At 37.5% G+C, this 17,428-nt stretch overlaps 1 protein-coding gene across 1 annotated transcript; it reads right to left on the minus strand.

Annotated features, from left to right (window-relative positions):
• Positions 1 to 250: 250 nt before the first annotated feature.
• Positions 251 to 16,341, minus strand: muc15 (mucin 15, cell surface associated). The gene is made up of 4 exons (XM_041980234.1): positions 16,120 to 16,341; positions 8,975 to 9,764; positions 3,091 to 3,261; positions 251 to 1,642 (listed from the first exon to the last, which is right to left on the minus strand). The coding sequence occupies exons 1-4, from the start codon at positions 16,324 to 16,326 to the stop codon at positions 1,527 to 1,529; spliced, it is 1,284 nt and encodes a 427-aa protein (XP_041836168.1). The 5' UTR covers positions 16,327 to 16,341; the 3' UTR covers positions 251 to 1,526.
• Between the last annotated feature and the right edge of the window lie 1,087 nt (positions 16,342 to 17,428).

Genomic DNA, 17,428 nt, shown 5'->3' on the forward strand with positions numbered 1-17,428 from the left:
CTGAGGTGTCAAAGTCTCCCATTATCCATCTGCCCAGCAATCCAAGTGATTCTTTTCAGTAGCGACACACAGTGCTGATTGATGTCAGAAATTAGAGCGAGGATGAAACAAGCTCACCTCGCCTGCTGCATCTAACAGAACATTTCCAACTTGTTGTTGGCTGTTGGCTGTGTGGAGGCACATATCAATCATAATCATGGAGCATATTGATTGAGTGCAGGCTTCACTTAGGAAATGATGAGTGAAAGGATGGAAGGAGCGAAAAGATTTATTTTCAAGGTAAATTTTCTTGACGTATACAATGTAATACAATGTTTTTCTTTAAAAAATAAGATACATAAGACAAAAACATGGTTAATCCCTGCATATTATCATAAGAGAATATTTTCATTCATAAGGTTCTCTTAAAGCAAAGTTAGAATAAAAGAAAAAAAAGAATAGTTATGGTTTTTATTTATAATTTTGTCCTGGCTATTTAGCAAGTAAACACTAACTTCTCTAAAGTGCACACTGTCAATAAGACAAAGTCAAATCAGTTTAGACACCTGGAGGTCGGAAGACTTGAGTAATGAATAATAGTGATATAATTGTTACTGCCGAGTGGTGTGAGGACCAGATACATAACTTCCTTTCAGAATACCAAAATCTCAGTCTATGAATAACAAAACAGCCAACAGCCCTCCTCCACCTCCCTCACTGGTGAAGGAAAAAAAACAGGTCTTTGGTTTTGACGGTTCAATTCTCAGATTCTGGCTACCAGTTGTAGAATATCTCCAAAAGCAGTTTCAATTTGACTTGTTATTGCCTGCCTCATGCTGTAACAGCAGGTGATTGACGATATGGATAATGTTATTGTTCACCGTGCCTTCTGAATTTGGTTTCAAATGCCTCAATGGGCCAGCTGTCATCCGTTATTACAACAGCAGGACAATGGCTTTTTGTTGTTTCTTCTTCTTTCTTTTTTTTTTTTTATTTTGATCAGCTGGGGCCGTATTTATTCGCATTAGACATATTCTAATGTTTGTTTGTTTTGTTGTTGTTGTTGTTTTGTTGTTTCATCTTTTTGTTTTCTGTCTTCAAATTTTGCTTTAGAATAATTTTCTGAATTATTTTCTTAAAAGAAACTAAAATTAGATGAAACGTTAAAACAAATAATAATTTCCTCCCTACTGTTGGTGAAGAAAATTCTTCATTCTGAAAGCCTTCATTTGATTCTTTTTGGCAACATACTTAAATATGACATTTTGGCTATAACAGTACACCACATATTGCCTTCAGTAATCATTCTATTTAAGTACAATAAATCTATACACATCTATACAATACATATTCTGCATCTGAAATATGAATTCTGGTAACTGACATCAGATATATAAAATACCTTTTCCCATCCACAAATGTAGCTTTAAGACAGTTTTATCAAGAAAAAAAAGAACATATTCTAAGATGCCTCTTTCATGGCAGTACCAAAACTGGCAGACTTTTTTCAGGTAAGTTTATGACTTTATTCTTGGATGTCCTCAGTTTTAACGCTGTCCAGAAAAGTTGGTCATTTGGATACTGTCCCCTTGGAGTCCTGGGTTGTAATAGGCTGAACCACCGAAGTTCAGGTCCAAAGGTTCACTGTTGTCCAGTCTGAGAACTGTGAATTACAGAGTTAACATTTGATGTAAAGAATTTCATCATGAAACTGCATATGTATTATCCCACCCACTCATTCTAGATTTATATGGGAAGTTTAATTTTCTTCTGAAATACATGTCAAAGAAAAGAAAAATAAATTAGTTGGTGCTACCTGTGCCAAATAATTCTTTTGGTCTCAGTGTTGAGTCATTTATGAAGTCAATACAGAAGACAGGACAGATGAAAGGTTCAATTTAATTCAATTCAAGTCAGCAGTATTTCTATAGTGCCAATTCACAACAAAGTTATCTCAATGTTCTTTAAAGACACAATCAACTCAGGCCAGTTCATTGTGATCCGTTTAATACAAATCCACATTTTACCAATTTATGACCATCTTCAAGCCAATTCTTAAAAAGTTACATAAGAAAACCAACAGATTGCATCAGTATGCCTCGACCGCGGCAAGTGGATGCATACAAGAGATAAATAGTTCATACCAACAATCTACAACAAATGATTACTAAAACCAGCCTCGGAAATAAGTACATTAGCCACAACTCAGCCATTAAAAATCATAACATGACAACGTATAAACTACTGGATTATGTGTATGATTCATTAAACTGTTATCGATCTTACACTTAATAATAGAGAAATCACTAGAATTAAGACTAGAACTAAATTGTTATCAAAATGATTAAGTTTTTGCCTTGTTTGTTTTTGGTTTTTATTTTTTTGTTTTCAATGAAATAAGGGTTCATGCACATCCCTGCTCTATAAAACACTTCAGCATAGTTTGGAAATGGTTTCAATCCTCCAGCATGTCTGGCAAAATTATTTGTCCCTCAAAGCTCTACAACTGTGTGTTAGAGAAAGAAAAACTAAAGCTAAATTTTAATCTTTAACCTCGTGTAAACACATGCAGTTTAAATTCAATTGGAGCTTAACAGAAAGATTAAGTATGAGAGGAACCGTGAGACAAAATACTCTCTTATTTTTCTTTGTTCCTGACGAGATTAAGACAAAGTGTTAGCTATCATTGTACATGATCATATTTTGCATGATGAGGTTACCTCATTATAAGAAGGTTACCTTATTAAATCAGGGTAAGTTATGCACCTCTAGCAGCCAGCTACAACACAGCCCAGAGGCAATAAAATAATTTTGCAAGTACCTCTAAAGCTTTGTCATTAACAGGTGTTAATTTACTTGGTATCATAACAGCCACCTATTGTAAACAGTAAATGACTGATGATGAGTTTTTTAGAGAGTTAATGCATCTCATTATGAAGCGATAACTAGGGCATCACATCTTGCAGTTGCATTTGAGCATTACATTTACAATCTGTCCCCTCCAAACAATCCAGACAATTTAAAGCAGAAAAAATGGCCAAATCAAGCCAGCAAAACTTATGTAGTCAAGCAATCGGTTGCTCTGCAGCAGGTGTTTAGAAGCTATCATACCTGGGTCTGAAGGGTACTCCTCCACCAGCTTCCTGTGAGTGAAACCCTTCTGGTGTTTCTTTTTCAGGATGATGTAGGCCACCAATCCCACACAGGCCATGGCTGCTGCCGTTCCCAGCACAGCTACCCACGCCACATTCCTTTTACTCTGGTAAAGATGTGAATCCAAATCTTCATTAAAGAAATGAGGGGTTGAGGGGGTGAGAGACGGTTATAAATAATTTGTCAACAACAAAATTATTTATATTAACTGCAACTTTGAGGGCTAATTGTCTTATAATTACGTCTGAAAATGTGTTTGTAGTGTGGTAGCACACTTCTCATCCCAATTAGTCAGCACTGTTGAATTTACACTGTGATAATTAATGCAATTAACATGCCAAAATCATGAACATTTCTTGAATACATTTGAATATTTTAAGTTGGCATGCTGTGTTTCTCTTCTGAAAAAATTGCACTGTGACTGAGTGCTCCTTGATGGGCATAAAAGATTCAATGTCTCCCTGAATAACTTAAATGCAGCAGTTCTATACTTTAGCTATGGCACTGAGTTGAGTTGCAAAAAACAAAACTTCCTCTACTCGTCCACTTAACTGTCTGAGTTCAGGGAATGTGACACAAGTTGTCCACAATCTCCTTTGAAACAGAAATGCAACATTCATGTTTTATTTGGGCTCAGACATAAATAATTCAGTTTCTCTGTTTATTTACAAATGGCTCAATTCATTCACTTGCTTGGATCAATTTGCCCCTAACCTGGGGCAAAGTGAAGCAAAACACCAGTATCTTTCCATTCTTTTTTGTTTCTCCTCTCCTGCAAGTAGATATAATAAATTGTGAGTTCATTTTTATTCTGACTGGAAAAATCTTGTACTAAGCTTATATAATTATAGCCTGCTCTCCTTTTTATTAACTTAATAAAACCCATATTATAATATTTGATTAGACTAGTTTTAAGAGTATCATTTAAAACAGCATTTACTCCCCTTAGCCTTAGTGCTTTGGCCTTAAAGGTAGTGCAGGTCAGTGGATGGTGATATTATCCTGGCAAACCATCCAGTGACCTGATCCAAAATCTTTGTATGGTAAGAAATTATGCTATTTTTCTTATTCTTTGTTTAGAGTCACCCAGCACACCTTTCAAAATACTTCAGTTCAGTTGGGACTTGTTGTTCATATATCCAGCACATTTTTAAGAAGGCATTAAAATTCATAACTTGGTCAGCCTGAAATAACAGATTTTTATGCAGTTCTTTATGAGAATACACAAGCACCAAAAGAAACTCAGAACACAGATCAATAGATTAACTTTTGGGATATGTTCATAGATTGTAAGATAATAGCCTTTTTTACACTAGTTAAGAGATTATAATCCACAAATGTGGCTGTTAAATCATCAGTAAGTCCTGTGAGGAATCTGTCTGCAGTACACTATTACCCCCCATTTTCACCGGGCTGCGCCACGGTTTTGTTCCGACCTCCGTGGCGCGTCATTTCACACCGGGAGTATGTCAGGTGTGGAGCACCTGTGAGTGCAGTCCGCCAAGCAGGATCCGTGAGATCACAAAATTATAAGAGAACTGGAAAATCTTGTGATGCACCACTTCCAGAATAAACGTCTCGTTATCCATAATGAAAAAAAAAAAAAAACTCTGAGACCCCCTGATCGGTTAAACAAGTAATGTTTACATCTGATCCTATGTGAACTGCATAGTTTACCACGTTCTGGGTGCGCTCTCCGAACTCTACATGTAGGTTTAGTGGAGAGCCGCGACAAGGCGCTTCTAGGATGCTTCTGACATGTGCTGAAGCACTCACAGTGGGAACTAAACCACTGACTAAAACAGCTGCGAATAGCAGCGGGGGCCACAGCACACCTGTAATGTGGTGCACATGCACCCGGTGGAAATGAGGGCTTAGCTCAGATTTTGTTTAAACATAAACTTTTTAGTAGTGATCCATTACAATGTTATGTTTTGTATAAACAGTATCTCATCACTAAGACAAATGAGTTCTAATAGCTTTCTGCCTTGTGCAGTGTAATAGTTATGATTAGCAAAGATAACTGAACATGTTATGTTTCTGTCAGAAGTGGCAGGGCTACTTAAATTCATCACCTCCCTCCTTACCTGAACCTCCTCTCTACTGCCAGCCCTTCTCTAGTTTTCAACTTCCCAGTGCTTCGTAAATCCCTGACCTCATAGGTAAATCCAAGCCCACCACCTGTTACTTTGATCCCGTCTCCACACCCTTGATCAAATCTTGCCTCTTCTCACTGCTTCCCCTCATAACTGTCATTATTCACTCGTCACTCACCTCTGGTACTATGCCATTATCATTCAAAACTGCTGTCACTCCTTTATGGAAAAAAACTGGCACTGATCCAAACAATTTTAATAACCTCTGCCTCATCTCTAACTTACTATTCATCTCTAAAATTCTTGAAAGAGTAGTAGCCATTCAACTCCACTCACACCTGTCCCAAGGTAACCTCTATGAGTCCTCCCAATCTGGTTTTTGCCCTCACCACAGTACAGAAACTGCCCACATAAAAATTACAAATGACCTCCTCATCGCAGCTGACTCTGGCTTACTTTCAATTCTCATCATTCTTGATCTGAGTGCGGCCTTTGATACAATCTCTCACCCCTCAGTAGACTCTCCTCCACCGGTATCACTAACACTCCTCTTGACTAGTTTCGCTCATATCTCTCTGGCTGCAGTCAGTTCATACAGTTACAATCATTCAGATCTGACCCCTCTCCAGTCATTACAGGTGTGCCCCAGGGCTCTGTCCTGGGGCCCTTTCTTTTCATCACATACCTCCTTCCCCTTGGCCATATATTCTGCAAATTCAACATTAATTTTCAGTGTTTCGTGGATGACACCCAGCTCTACCTCTCATGCAAGCCCAACTCTACACTCCCACCCTCCTCACTCACCTCCTGTCTATCTGAAATAAAAACTTGGTAGTAACAAAAAGCAATAGTAACAAAACAGCACTCATTCTAATTGGTACAAAATGTATGTTATCCAAAGTTAACAGTTTTCTCTGTGACCATTGCCAACTCCATAGTCTCCCCTTCCCCTCAGGTTAAGAGTCTGGGTGTCATCCTCGACAGTACATTGTCATTTCAATGCATCAATAACGTTACCCCGGTCTGCATATTTCCATCTACAAAACATCAATCGACTCCGCCCCTCCCTAACCCCCCCATACTGCCGCTATACTTGTTCAAAGTCTTGTCACATCCTGCATTGATTACTGCAGCTCTCTCCTATTTGGCCTACTTCATAAGATCTTCCATAGGCTTCAAATGGTTCAGAAATCAGTTGCCCGAATAATCACTAAAACCCCCTCATATCACCATATTATTCCCATCCTACAGCAACTCCACTGGCTCCCAGTATTGCAACATATCCAGTTCAAACTGCTCCTCCATACCTTCAAGGCCATCCATTACCTCACCCCTGCATATCTGTCTGATATCATCCATATGGCCACCCCATCTCATTCCCGTAGATCCTCCTCCTCCATACATCTAACTGGGCCCTCTGCCTGCCTCAGCACCGTGGGGAGTCATGCCTTCAGTCGCTCTGCTCCTCAGCTTTGGAACTCCTGCCACAAGCCATCAGAAACTCTGATACTCAATTTTTAAATCCAAACTCAAAACTCACCTGTTCAAAACTGCCTATTTACTGTAACCACTTAAATGGTTTCTGCGCTTTCTATGTTCTTCTGTGCATTTTGTTTGTTGTTTTATTCTTACTTGCCTTTCATATTCTGTTGTTTTATGTTGTAAAGTGTCCTTAGGGGTACCATGAAATGAGTGAGATGTACAGTTCAAGAAAAGAAACCCATTACCAACTAAATGGTTACCTTCTCAGTTCTGCTGATTGCAGTTCTGGATCCCAAATCTTTTGCCAAGATGCAACTATAAATTATTATCATTACAAGGTGTTTGGAACAAGCCAAATCTTTTAAGTTGACTGTCCATGGAACTGAGTTAGTAAGATTTAGTATTTAATTGAAAGAACTAAACAATTTGTGTATTTCTGATTTACGAGAGTTAGTTAAAAAAACTAAAGGGTAATAAAGAAATTTAGTTAAGTGAACTAATGCGTTTGAGTAAAGTCTAATGGTCTCCCATGTTGCTATAACTTGACATGTTTAGTTTCAGCATTTGTAAAAACTGGAATGGTTTAAGAAAATGGGTTTCCACACAAATTTCTAGTAAACTCCGCCAATCTGGGATTAGAGTGTAGATGAAGGCTTTGATAAGGCTCCAGCACAACCAGGCACCATTTGAAACATCATATCTAGTTGTACACACATTTTCACTGAAAATGCCAGAAACCCTTTTCTTCTCAGTGACCTCAGTGTCTCAAATGGAGGCACTGAAACTGACAGCAACAGCTCATAGATAAAAAGTTAGAATATTGTTAACTTTTCCTCCTATTGAGTGTAAAAATGTCATAGCTTTTTGCTGCTACTTTGGGTCAGTCTCAGTAAAATTTGGAACAATGTGGAACAATTACTGCTGTTGTTGGTCCTTTATCTTTGTTGTTGTTTGGAAAAGAAATTAAATATATATATATATATATATATATATATATATATATGCTTATGTTAATGTTGGGTTGAAACCTATTATTAAAAGTCCACTTTTAACAAATTTTGATGGCTTTTTGGGAAATTTGGTTATCTAAACCAGAGAGTCTTGATGATATGCAACTACTCTGAAATTTGGTACAGATTAAGATTTTTATTGACATTTCTAAACAACCTAGTGGATTCCTAGTAATCACTTAATGGATTGTACATTTATGACATCTGTGCAGAAGAAGAATTGTTAGCATTTTTGATTTTGTCATCTTATGATGCTTTATAGCATGACAAATGTTAGCATTTAGCTTGAAGCTTCAGACCTCTAATGGCTACAAGTGAGGTCAAGCACTTGACGTGAGTGGTTATTTTGATTTATTGATGCCATAAGGTAACTTGAAATTTGAGCCCATATTTATAGATTTGTTTTTCTTCACACAGCAGTGGATGTCTTTGTATGTTTTTTTTAACATGCTGTGCCTGTCATGGTAACTGTGGAGCCTTTTTTTCTACGGGTTGTCAACAGATTCACAGCTGTTTTCCTACTGTTTATTGCCATCATCTGTTAGTGTTATTTCCTGCTGTCATATCTGTCCGTGTGATGAGATTTTTATTTTAATCCTAACCCTACACCAGCCCTCTGCAGGCTTGTTTGTGGCCACTGAGCTTGCCCACATGTGTTTTCCAGGGAAAGTAGCTTTTCAAGTGGATACATAGAAAGATTGAATTGCAAATTGATTTGCACAAGTGTGTATGTCAAGCAGCCTTTTCCACTCTAATCTCTCTGATCTTGAGGTCGACACCAAAAACTAGTCTCACGCTCCTCCACAGAAGCATGTATCTCTGACCTCAGTCCCTTGCTGCCTCTTTCAGACCTTTTTTTATGCCATTAAAACAGGGTTCCATTGTACTGCTGAGAGGGTGGTTGTAATAGACCCCTTCACTCATAGTGGCCACATCGATAGAACCTGAAACCCAATCCAACTTTTGCCTTTGAAAGAGAGGGCATTTGTCCTTTGCCAGTGGGAAAATAGATGCAGGTAAATGTGGGTCAGGAAAAGGGCAGAAAAAGGGAATGTTTAAAGCATGCAACAGTGATAAATGTGCTCATGAGCAAAGAACATACTGTTACTGTAGAACTAAGGTGATCCCTGGAGGATTTTGTGCTTATATTGTTGATCTTAAAGGGATGTTAGGCTGATAGAAAGACACACAAATCCATTTTTCAGACATGAAATTGTTTAGAGGGAACTGTAACACTTGATTCTATAGCACTACCTTTTTTTGAGCTGCTTGCACCTTTCCCGGTCTTGTTCACCCTCTCAGGTGTGTTTGGAAGAGAAGAAGTCATAGTCATGGTGCTCATATCTGAGGTCCCAGAGGGCAACACTGTTCTAGATGTAGATGTGGTGGATGTCTTGGATGTCTTCGGTGCTGCTGTGGTTATCCCAGTTGTGTTTGTAGAACCAGTATGGTTTGTTAACCCTTTATCTGCATATGGTGGTGTTGTGGATTCCTCTGTGGTATTGTTCTCTGGAGCCAAGGTTGTCAAATGTAATTCAGTGTCATTGGAGAAAAATGGAAAGCTGGTGGAGTTGTCTGCTGTTATCACTGTTGAATTTAATTCCTCCTTGGCTTCTGTCATGTTTGTTTGGCTCAAGTTTGAGAAAATTGTAGTCATACTAGGAATAGTGGAATTTAACAGTTCTGGTTGCTTGGTTGCACTTCTTTCAGATACCAGGTTGGGAGTTGTCACAATATCAGAATACTCATGTGTTTCATTTCCACTCTCAACTTCTTCAGAATTAATTGCCATAGAGCCAGATGCTATGAAGTTGTTAGTAAACTGTGGAGCATCAGTCCCCTGATAATTTTCACTTTCTTCGTCAGGAAATTGAGTATTTTCATTTTGAGCTGTATTTTTGGGTTTCTGACGGAGCCAGCTTTTATCAATAGTGCGTCCCGGGGAGTCGGTTGAATCTTGGAGCAATGCCAAGTGAAACACTTGGACAAGCAGGAGGAGGACTGCTGTGATTTTTAAATGTTTCATTTTCACTCTGGTTTCACTCTGAAACACAAGAAAGAAAAAAAACATTTTCTTACTTCTTTTTATACATGTTCTCGAAAAGTAAGAGTCATTTGAAAAATTACATATTTTTTTAAAAAGGCATATATGGATAATTCTGATCATCCTCATTAGTTGACAAGATTTGCTTCAAGGTCATTAAATATTCACATTTTTCCAGCTGATGCATGACTACACCAGCTGTCCTGACTTGTGTTGTACTGAGGAGTCTATGTGCACCCTTAGACAATAAAAGCTAAAACATTCATTCATTTTCTATACCGCTTAGTCCAGTTCATAGATGGTGTGTATACACGGGAGAACATGCGAACTCCGCACAGAAATGCTGGTACCTCCCCCCAGCCGAGGCTCAATCCAGCAATCTTTTAGCTGTGAGGCCTCGGTGCTAACCATCCCACCACCATATAGCCTGGTGGTGGTACGGATATAGCCAAAGCAAATAAAGCAAAAACTACATGCAGTAGCTGGATAATTAATAAATCATCACACAACAAGTACTTATTTACTGCTTGTTTCAGGCTTCAAAACATTTCGTACCGATCCTTCGAGAGCTCAGCAGCTCTGGCATAGATATGGACATGATGGAGCTCTTCTCGCTGTTTCTAACAGTCTGTGGTACCAACACAACTTTCAAGCTCTACTCTTCTGTCATGTTCCAGTGTCAGATATGCACACGGCCCTTTACCGTCTTAGATGCGTTGCTCAGTCAGACTGGGGCCGAAAATTTAAAAGAAGAAGAGCGGCCACTGACGTCACTGTCCTGCACCGCCTTGAATTACAAATTCAAATTGAATTTTGCAACATGTTTTGCGGGGCAGACATGAAAATGAAAAAACTATGTCCTTTATATTTCCTTTTTAGTTGTGTCATAAAAAGAGCAATTGAAGTTGAAGATAAAATGCAGTTTGGATGATCTATTATTAATTATAATGAGTCAAATAATGCACCTTTGACATTGAAATGAAAAAGCCTTTCTACTAATGCACAAATTTGGCATTTTAAATTGGATTTTGGTACCTATTTGTTGGGGCATGTTTGGAAAACTAAATCTTAAATGTCCTTTTCTTTATCATTTTAATTAAGTTACAAAATGAGCAGTCTTGGAGAAGAAAATGAAAATGCAGTTTGAATTATTTATTATTTATTTTATTCATGAGTCAAAATTGCAGCTATATTCTAAAAAAAAAAATGAAAAAGCATTTCTGTTAATCCATTTTAAATTGAAATAAGGTACAGAATAGCTTCCATAATTTTTACCTCAGCCAGCTAAATAAAACTCATTTAGAGCTGCAAATGTTACGAGACCTTTTGAAAAAGGCAACTTAATTAATTAGTTAATATTTTTAATGAAGACCCACCATAGGATATTTGTTATATTTGAAGAACCACATTTTTATTTCCATCCTTAGGTTTTAAAATAAAGAAAAGCATAAAACCTTTATAAAAAAAAAGGATAGACAGACTTTCTTCTAAGTAAAAAGAAATAAAAATTAAAAAAAATAAATAAAGTCCATAGTTTCCAACCTAATGACAGGAAAGACAGATTTAAAAAACTTGCCACTTGGGGCTCCAGAGTCACAGGTTGGAGACCCCTGATTTAGTGTTTGTAAACCAAAAATTATTGCATTTTCTTTATATCGGTCTAGGCCTTCCTTTTAAAGGAAAGAGATATTTTGCGCGTAACAATGCGATAAGTCATGATTAAAAAGGTTAATAGTTGCTCAGCACTAATATATATATACATATATATATATATGTATATATATATATATATAAACAAACTTCACCAGTATAGGCAAAATCAAGAGAATCTTGAAACTGTATAACCACGCAGGACCTCTTTTTCATTGGACAAAGTAGACCTTGGGACCATCACAAGAACTGCTTGCATTCACACCACATTTGATTAGGTTCTCACACCCTCAGACACTTGGAGATTCATCCTGGAGTGTTGAGAAGGAAATTTGGAAATAGTGACAATCCCAGTTAGTAATTAACATGTCTCTGCATTAGCGATGGCTGTCGCCAGAGGAAGTAAGTTCCTCACAATTTTGACATAAAAAAACCTAAATGAACTTCAGGATGAACTTATTAAAATCTTCCAGTCAATGGTAATTTCAAACAAAGTGAACACAGTTTGCATAAAAATGAACAAACATGACAAATTTTCACTTTCAATTTTTTAAAAGATACAATTATGAGGAGATTGTATGTCAAATCCAAAATGTCAATGTCTTAAGATTCTGCTGTAATGTTTTTGAAGCCATAATTTACCAGAATTCAAGAACAAATGGAGATATGGAGTATCAGCTGCAGCCTTCCTGTTTAGTAGGTGCATGCATTTGTAAGACTGTTTTTATTTAGTCAGTGTGTCAAATGTTAAATATTCAATTAATGTTTGTCTTTTATCATTTAAAGCTCAGTAGACTGTATATGTAAAATATATGTTCTCTTGGCTTGCAGTGGCATTAGATAATGTTTTATAACTCATTAATTTAATAAGCTCCTGTTAATTTGGCAAATTTGTTATTAACCTTTTTTTTTTTACTAAACTTATGTTTAGACTTACCTGGGTCATGTAAATCATCTTAAAATAGAAGAAGTGAGTTGAGTTGAGTTGAGGATGGTAAAATCTGTTTAGTGAAAATACTTAAACATTATTTTAATTACTATACATTACAGTAAGTGCTAAACAGCAACTACTTTTATTTATATTTATATTAACATACTGAATGTAAAGGGATTTGAAAAAACATATTTTTGAATTCAAATTAAGCTGAATGAAGCAGCTTTTCTTTTTTATTCTCTCTGTTCTGTTTTTCTTTAGCCATTGAAAAGTCTTCTTACCCCCTGCTAGGACTAACCACCATCTGAAGAGGTTCACAGGTGTTAAGCTTGTGTTTATCACAGCATTTAAACTCACCCTGACAACAATGAAAGCCTAGGATAGCAACATCTCTGCTTGCTCCTGTTTTCACAAGTTAAAAGCTGCTGTCTTTAATGTGCAGGTCAGTAGTTCTGACACAAGTCAAAAAGAAAAACCCTGAAGAGCTGATCCTGTCCCACCCCCTGATTTCCAGAGACCTTTTCAGTGGATGATTAACAACATTGTGATCATGACATTTCAGGCTTCTACATTGGGAGCTTTTCTTTGAATTCCTCTGCAATCACCCCTGCAGTATTACAGAGTTCAACAAAGTCAAAACACAAGCTCCAGTCAGATTTGTGACTTACTGACGAGGTGAATTAACACAAATGCTCTGTGAGTTATCTGTTCTCCCCTTGGCATAACTCCTATACACAAATGACTGCAACTCCCTACAGGGTATGCTTGCTGTTAGTCACTTTGTTGATCGGCTGCTTTGTTCCTTATCACAATCAGCATGAAAGGCCCCATCGGTGTGTAATAATGCTGCCTGCAGGAACAGTGTTAGTCATAGGATTCTATTTCTGGTTTTACCTGTTATATCACTACTATATTTTCAACTTAGCAATTCAACATGGATGCTACTAACAAAAAGAAATAGACACTGGACTAATTTTTTTTTTTTTTTTTTTGTATATGTGTCACTACTAACTGTTAATCTCTATGCAAAATAAATAAATACCCATTATCTTTTAAAAATAAATTAGGCTACTGATTATAAGTCTAAAATTTAAGTCTAAGAATTTCTGTTGCTAAAATCCAGAAATCTATGGTACTTTTCTCTGCAAGCTTGTTTGTCATCCACACATGCTGTTTTCTGGGTTTTGGTCTTTCAAAAATAAATGGAAAGCTGTGAATTGCTGCTGGCTTCCCCCTGCTTGTTGTGTGAATCAATCAAACCATCCACATTTGCTTATCATTTAGGGAAATGATTCAGTCCACTGGGATGGGGGAGTGGGAATGCATATCAGTCACAACAAAAATGTTGGTATTTTTTACTCTTCTGGAAAAAGGAAACTTATTTCAATCTGTTTAAAGAGCTTTGTGTCATCTCTTCTGTCACATCATGTAGTCACTGATAGAGTAAGTGCGAAACCAAAAAAAAAAGATCAACAATGGTGTTACAAGGGGCTCACAAGAGACAGCTGAATGAAACTGTGTTCAATGATTAGAACTGTGATGCGCAAAGGCAAAAATGTGCACATGCTCACAAAAGATAGCAAAAGGGATTCAGGAAATGCACTAGCAAACTTTTGCTTTATCTGGAGTCTTTACAGTATACAGCCTTGTGTTGAGAGATTTAGGATGCTAGAATATAAGCAGGGCATAGTGTGTTGGCTGTTTTGTCGTTAACAGCCTTTAGAGGCCTAAAGCAGAGTGTATAGTTATATAATTAGATAAGACTATGTTATAAATTTAACAAGACAGTTTTGTTTGAGGGAAAAGACATAGGTTACATATGTTTTGTATGTGTGTGTGCTGCACATCAGCAGTAAAGGTGAATCTAAAAATGGTACTAGAGTTTAAACGGTCTTCAAGCTGAGGGGCTCTACATGCACTTATATGTTGCCTCAAGGCTGTTTGAACTATGGGCAAAGACAGCTAACGTTGGACGTAAAGCTGTTTAGAAAATGCCTTAAAGTGTGACAGTCTTGATGGTTGCCTGGTACTGGGTCCAAAACCTCTCACAAGCTCTCTCATGTTATGCTCAATCAAAAAATATTGACAGTAGATGTATATTCACAACCAAATGCACTCCTTTCCTGTAATCAACTTTTAAAGATTCCTCTTAAGCTCCACACTGTGGTTCCAGGAAAGTCAACATGGCAAGCATCCAAAAAACTCACCACTCCACAGCAGTAGTTTTCTGGATGATGTCATGAAGGGTTTGTCCATTCAATTAGATAAAATTTATGATGTTACCAGAGGTTTAACTAAGAAATATTGGCATTTCAAGTGCAACTGTCCCTCCCATAAATGTAAATGGAAACTTTCATTATGGCAACTGGATTAGGAGCAACCAAGACTTTGTTACATCACAGCAGATAAAGATCTGATTTCTCAGCTTCTCTTCATGGAGCATTTAGAAAAGAGATTTAGCCTGAAGATTAAAACAAACACATTTTTTTTCAGACCTCTCTCCTCTCTTCTCCCCCTCATTTACTGCCTGTGTTTGGACGGTGCTTCATCAAACTGAAGCAACAACTCTCAAAAATTAAATGAATGAATAAATGATTTTAATAAATTCCAGCATTCCAAACACTCTGTGGGTAAAAGTCTAATTACACAGTAGGCATGTGAAAACCTAAATGAAGCAAGTTAATGTAGAACAAGTTTTACAGGCAGCTCAACAGAATAACTTCTTTGTCTTGATTTGCCATCATGCCGTCACTGGTGAAATAATTGATTATGTAAAGACCGCTCGTCAAACAATGCTTTTAAACTGGCTTTCGAAATGTCACAGGTGACTGTTGTGAACCTGTGTTGCCCACATATGTGGGCTGTTGATTCCAAACCAGTGTCATTTCCTGTCTATCATACAATTTTTACATCCTCCCACACTCTGCTCTGAAAGTGTATTTAAGCAAAAGCGTCCCACCAACAAGCCTTTGAGAGTCAGTGGGTCGAAAAGACAGGGAAACATGTTTACTCCTGACCCGTCACGCTCAGAGAAGCCTTCTGTTGAAAAGACTTTCCAATCTGTTGTCTGCAGGAGCTCTCCTCAACGGCTCTGTCAACCTTGACTTTCCAGAGATCCAAACCCACATTAACAAAACAACATAGACAGAAAGAAAAAGAAAACCCTTCATCCCACTCACAAACACTAATTATGTGATATTTATACTGTTCAAAGTCTGCCTATGTTATCAACTTAATATACTCTGATCTACGACTGATCTATGTTACATTTATGTTCATACAACCTGATGTTTCTTGCTGTATGTTATAACAAAAGTTCACCTAATTATCCAATATGATAAGAATAACATGGTGACACATTCTGTTTAGTTCGTATGTTTGCTCTTGGTGGTTGTGTTGTTTTACCTGTCCACAGAAGTACAAAATGTAAATAAATCTGATTTCTTATTCCATGTTTGTTTGCTTAATAGCTCTTAAGTTTAGTTATAAAACTGACAGACACTTGAATTTTCCCTTTTAAGTTTATACAATATCCTAGTCTACATATGTCGCTTGTGGTATTATAGCACCAGGTGTCATATTTCAAGTATGACTTATTCACATTATAATCACCACCTGTAAACATTACTTTCAAATGTTATACACTAAAATATCACTCTAAGAAAAGGTTACTCGTATTATTTCAGAGCACCTCCAAACAGTTTAAGTCTCACATACTTCCTGTGAAAAATCTAAATCTAAAGACCAAATCTCCCCTCAGCGAATTCTTACCTTATTTTTTGGTTGTATCAGATGAGAACAGGTGGACAAGAAACAAAATCGCTTCACTGACCTGCCACTATGTGAGAGTGAATCAGCAGTCGTCCTGGTAAGAGAAGCAGGGACAGAGAGAGGAGGGCCTAACAGAGTGGCATTCAGGAAACAACCTGCCCAACCTGTTTCTACACCTGCCAGCGACAGCAACACACCCAGTTGCATGCTATGAAAAGGCCACACAGAGAAGGGATGAAAATGAAAGAGAGAACAACAGAAAAGTGACAAGGCTTGCAGGGTCTGATTGCTTTGTTTGCACCTCATTATTTCTTAGCTGTTAATAATTTTTGGTTGCCAGGTTAGATCTGTGAATACCCCCAGTGGGCGGAGTCTTTAACCACACGTCCTTTGAGCCCTTTTTTTCTTCTTCTTCTTCTCCTCACAAGGGACTGGGGACTGGAGACGACAACTGTCGTCATGGTAACAGAGAGGAGGCTGGCAAGCTCGAGTTGCATCCACGCCTTTGTCTCTAGTCTATATCAGGCTTCAATGCATGACATGTGACTTTGTGAACTCACAGGTACTGTGCGTCAAATGAGACGGGATTGTTTTTGTCTTATTCCTAGGTCAAGTGAGTCATGCAACGGCTGAATTCATTTGAGCAGACGAGTGAGGCGGATGAAGTGGCACTTAAACCCGATGTGCTTTGCTGAGATAAGAATAAGGAGTGCCTGTACTGTTTTCTAAATGAAACAGAGAAGTACAAGTTTCTATTTGAAAGTTAGATAACATATCCAATCCCGAACTGAACATGTTTGCCTCAATCAGAATGATTGTAATAAATTTACATTAGCTTCCACTATTGGTATTCCCTAATGAAATACAGTGAAGTGGAAAAGAAATTACACCCCAGGTTTTTACATTTTGGAACATTAAAATGAGACAAATACAACCTTAAATTAACAGTAACACATGACATATCAGCTTGTCCAACCACTTTTAGCAGCAATAACCTGAAGTAATCATTTTCTGTATAACACTATCAGTGTCCTACATTTATGCAGAGAATTTTGGTCCACTCTGCAATACAGTGTCATTTCAGTTCACTGAGGTTCACAGCATTTGTTTATGCACAGCTCCCTTATGGTGGTAACAAAACATTTCATTCAGCTTCTATTGATTTGCTGCTGTGCTTAGGATCTTTGGCCCATAGCGTGATCCAGTTTCAGCTAAGCTTTAGCTGTCGGAAAGATGGTGTCACATTTGATTCTAGTTTGGTAATACAGAAGAAGTCATTGTTAATTCAATAAGTGCAAAAAAAAATCTT

The sequence above is a fragment of the Melanotaenia boesemani genome, chromosome 1, assembly GCF_017639745.1.
Source record: "Melanotaenia boesemani isolate fMelBoe1 chromosome 1, fMelBoe1.pri, whole genome shotgun sequence".
Lineage (NCBI taxonomy): Eukaryota > Metazoa > Chordata > Actinopteri > Atheriniformes > Melanotaeniidae > Melanotaenia > Melanotaenia boesemani.

Bases quoted from the DNA above. Each gene is read 5' to 3' on its own strand.
- muc15 (XM_041980234.1), bottom strand. From the start codon at position 16,326: ATGCAACTGGGTGTGTTGCTGTCGCTGGCAGGTGTAGAAACAGGTTGG. The intron at 9,765-16,119 runs GTAAGAATTCGC...CTTGTGTTTCAG, and splicing joins TGATACAACCAAAAAATAAG to AGTGAAACCAGAGTGAAAAT. The intron at 3,262-8,974 runs GTAGTGCTATAG...TCTTTAATGAAG, and splicing joins TGCAAGCAGCTCAAAAAAAG to ATTTGGATTCACATCTTTAC.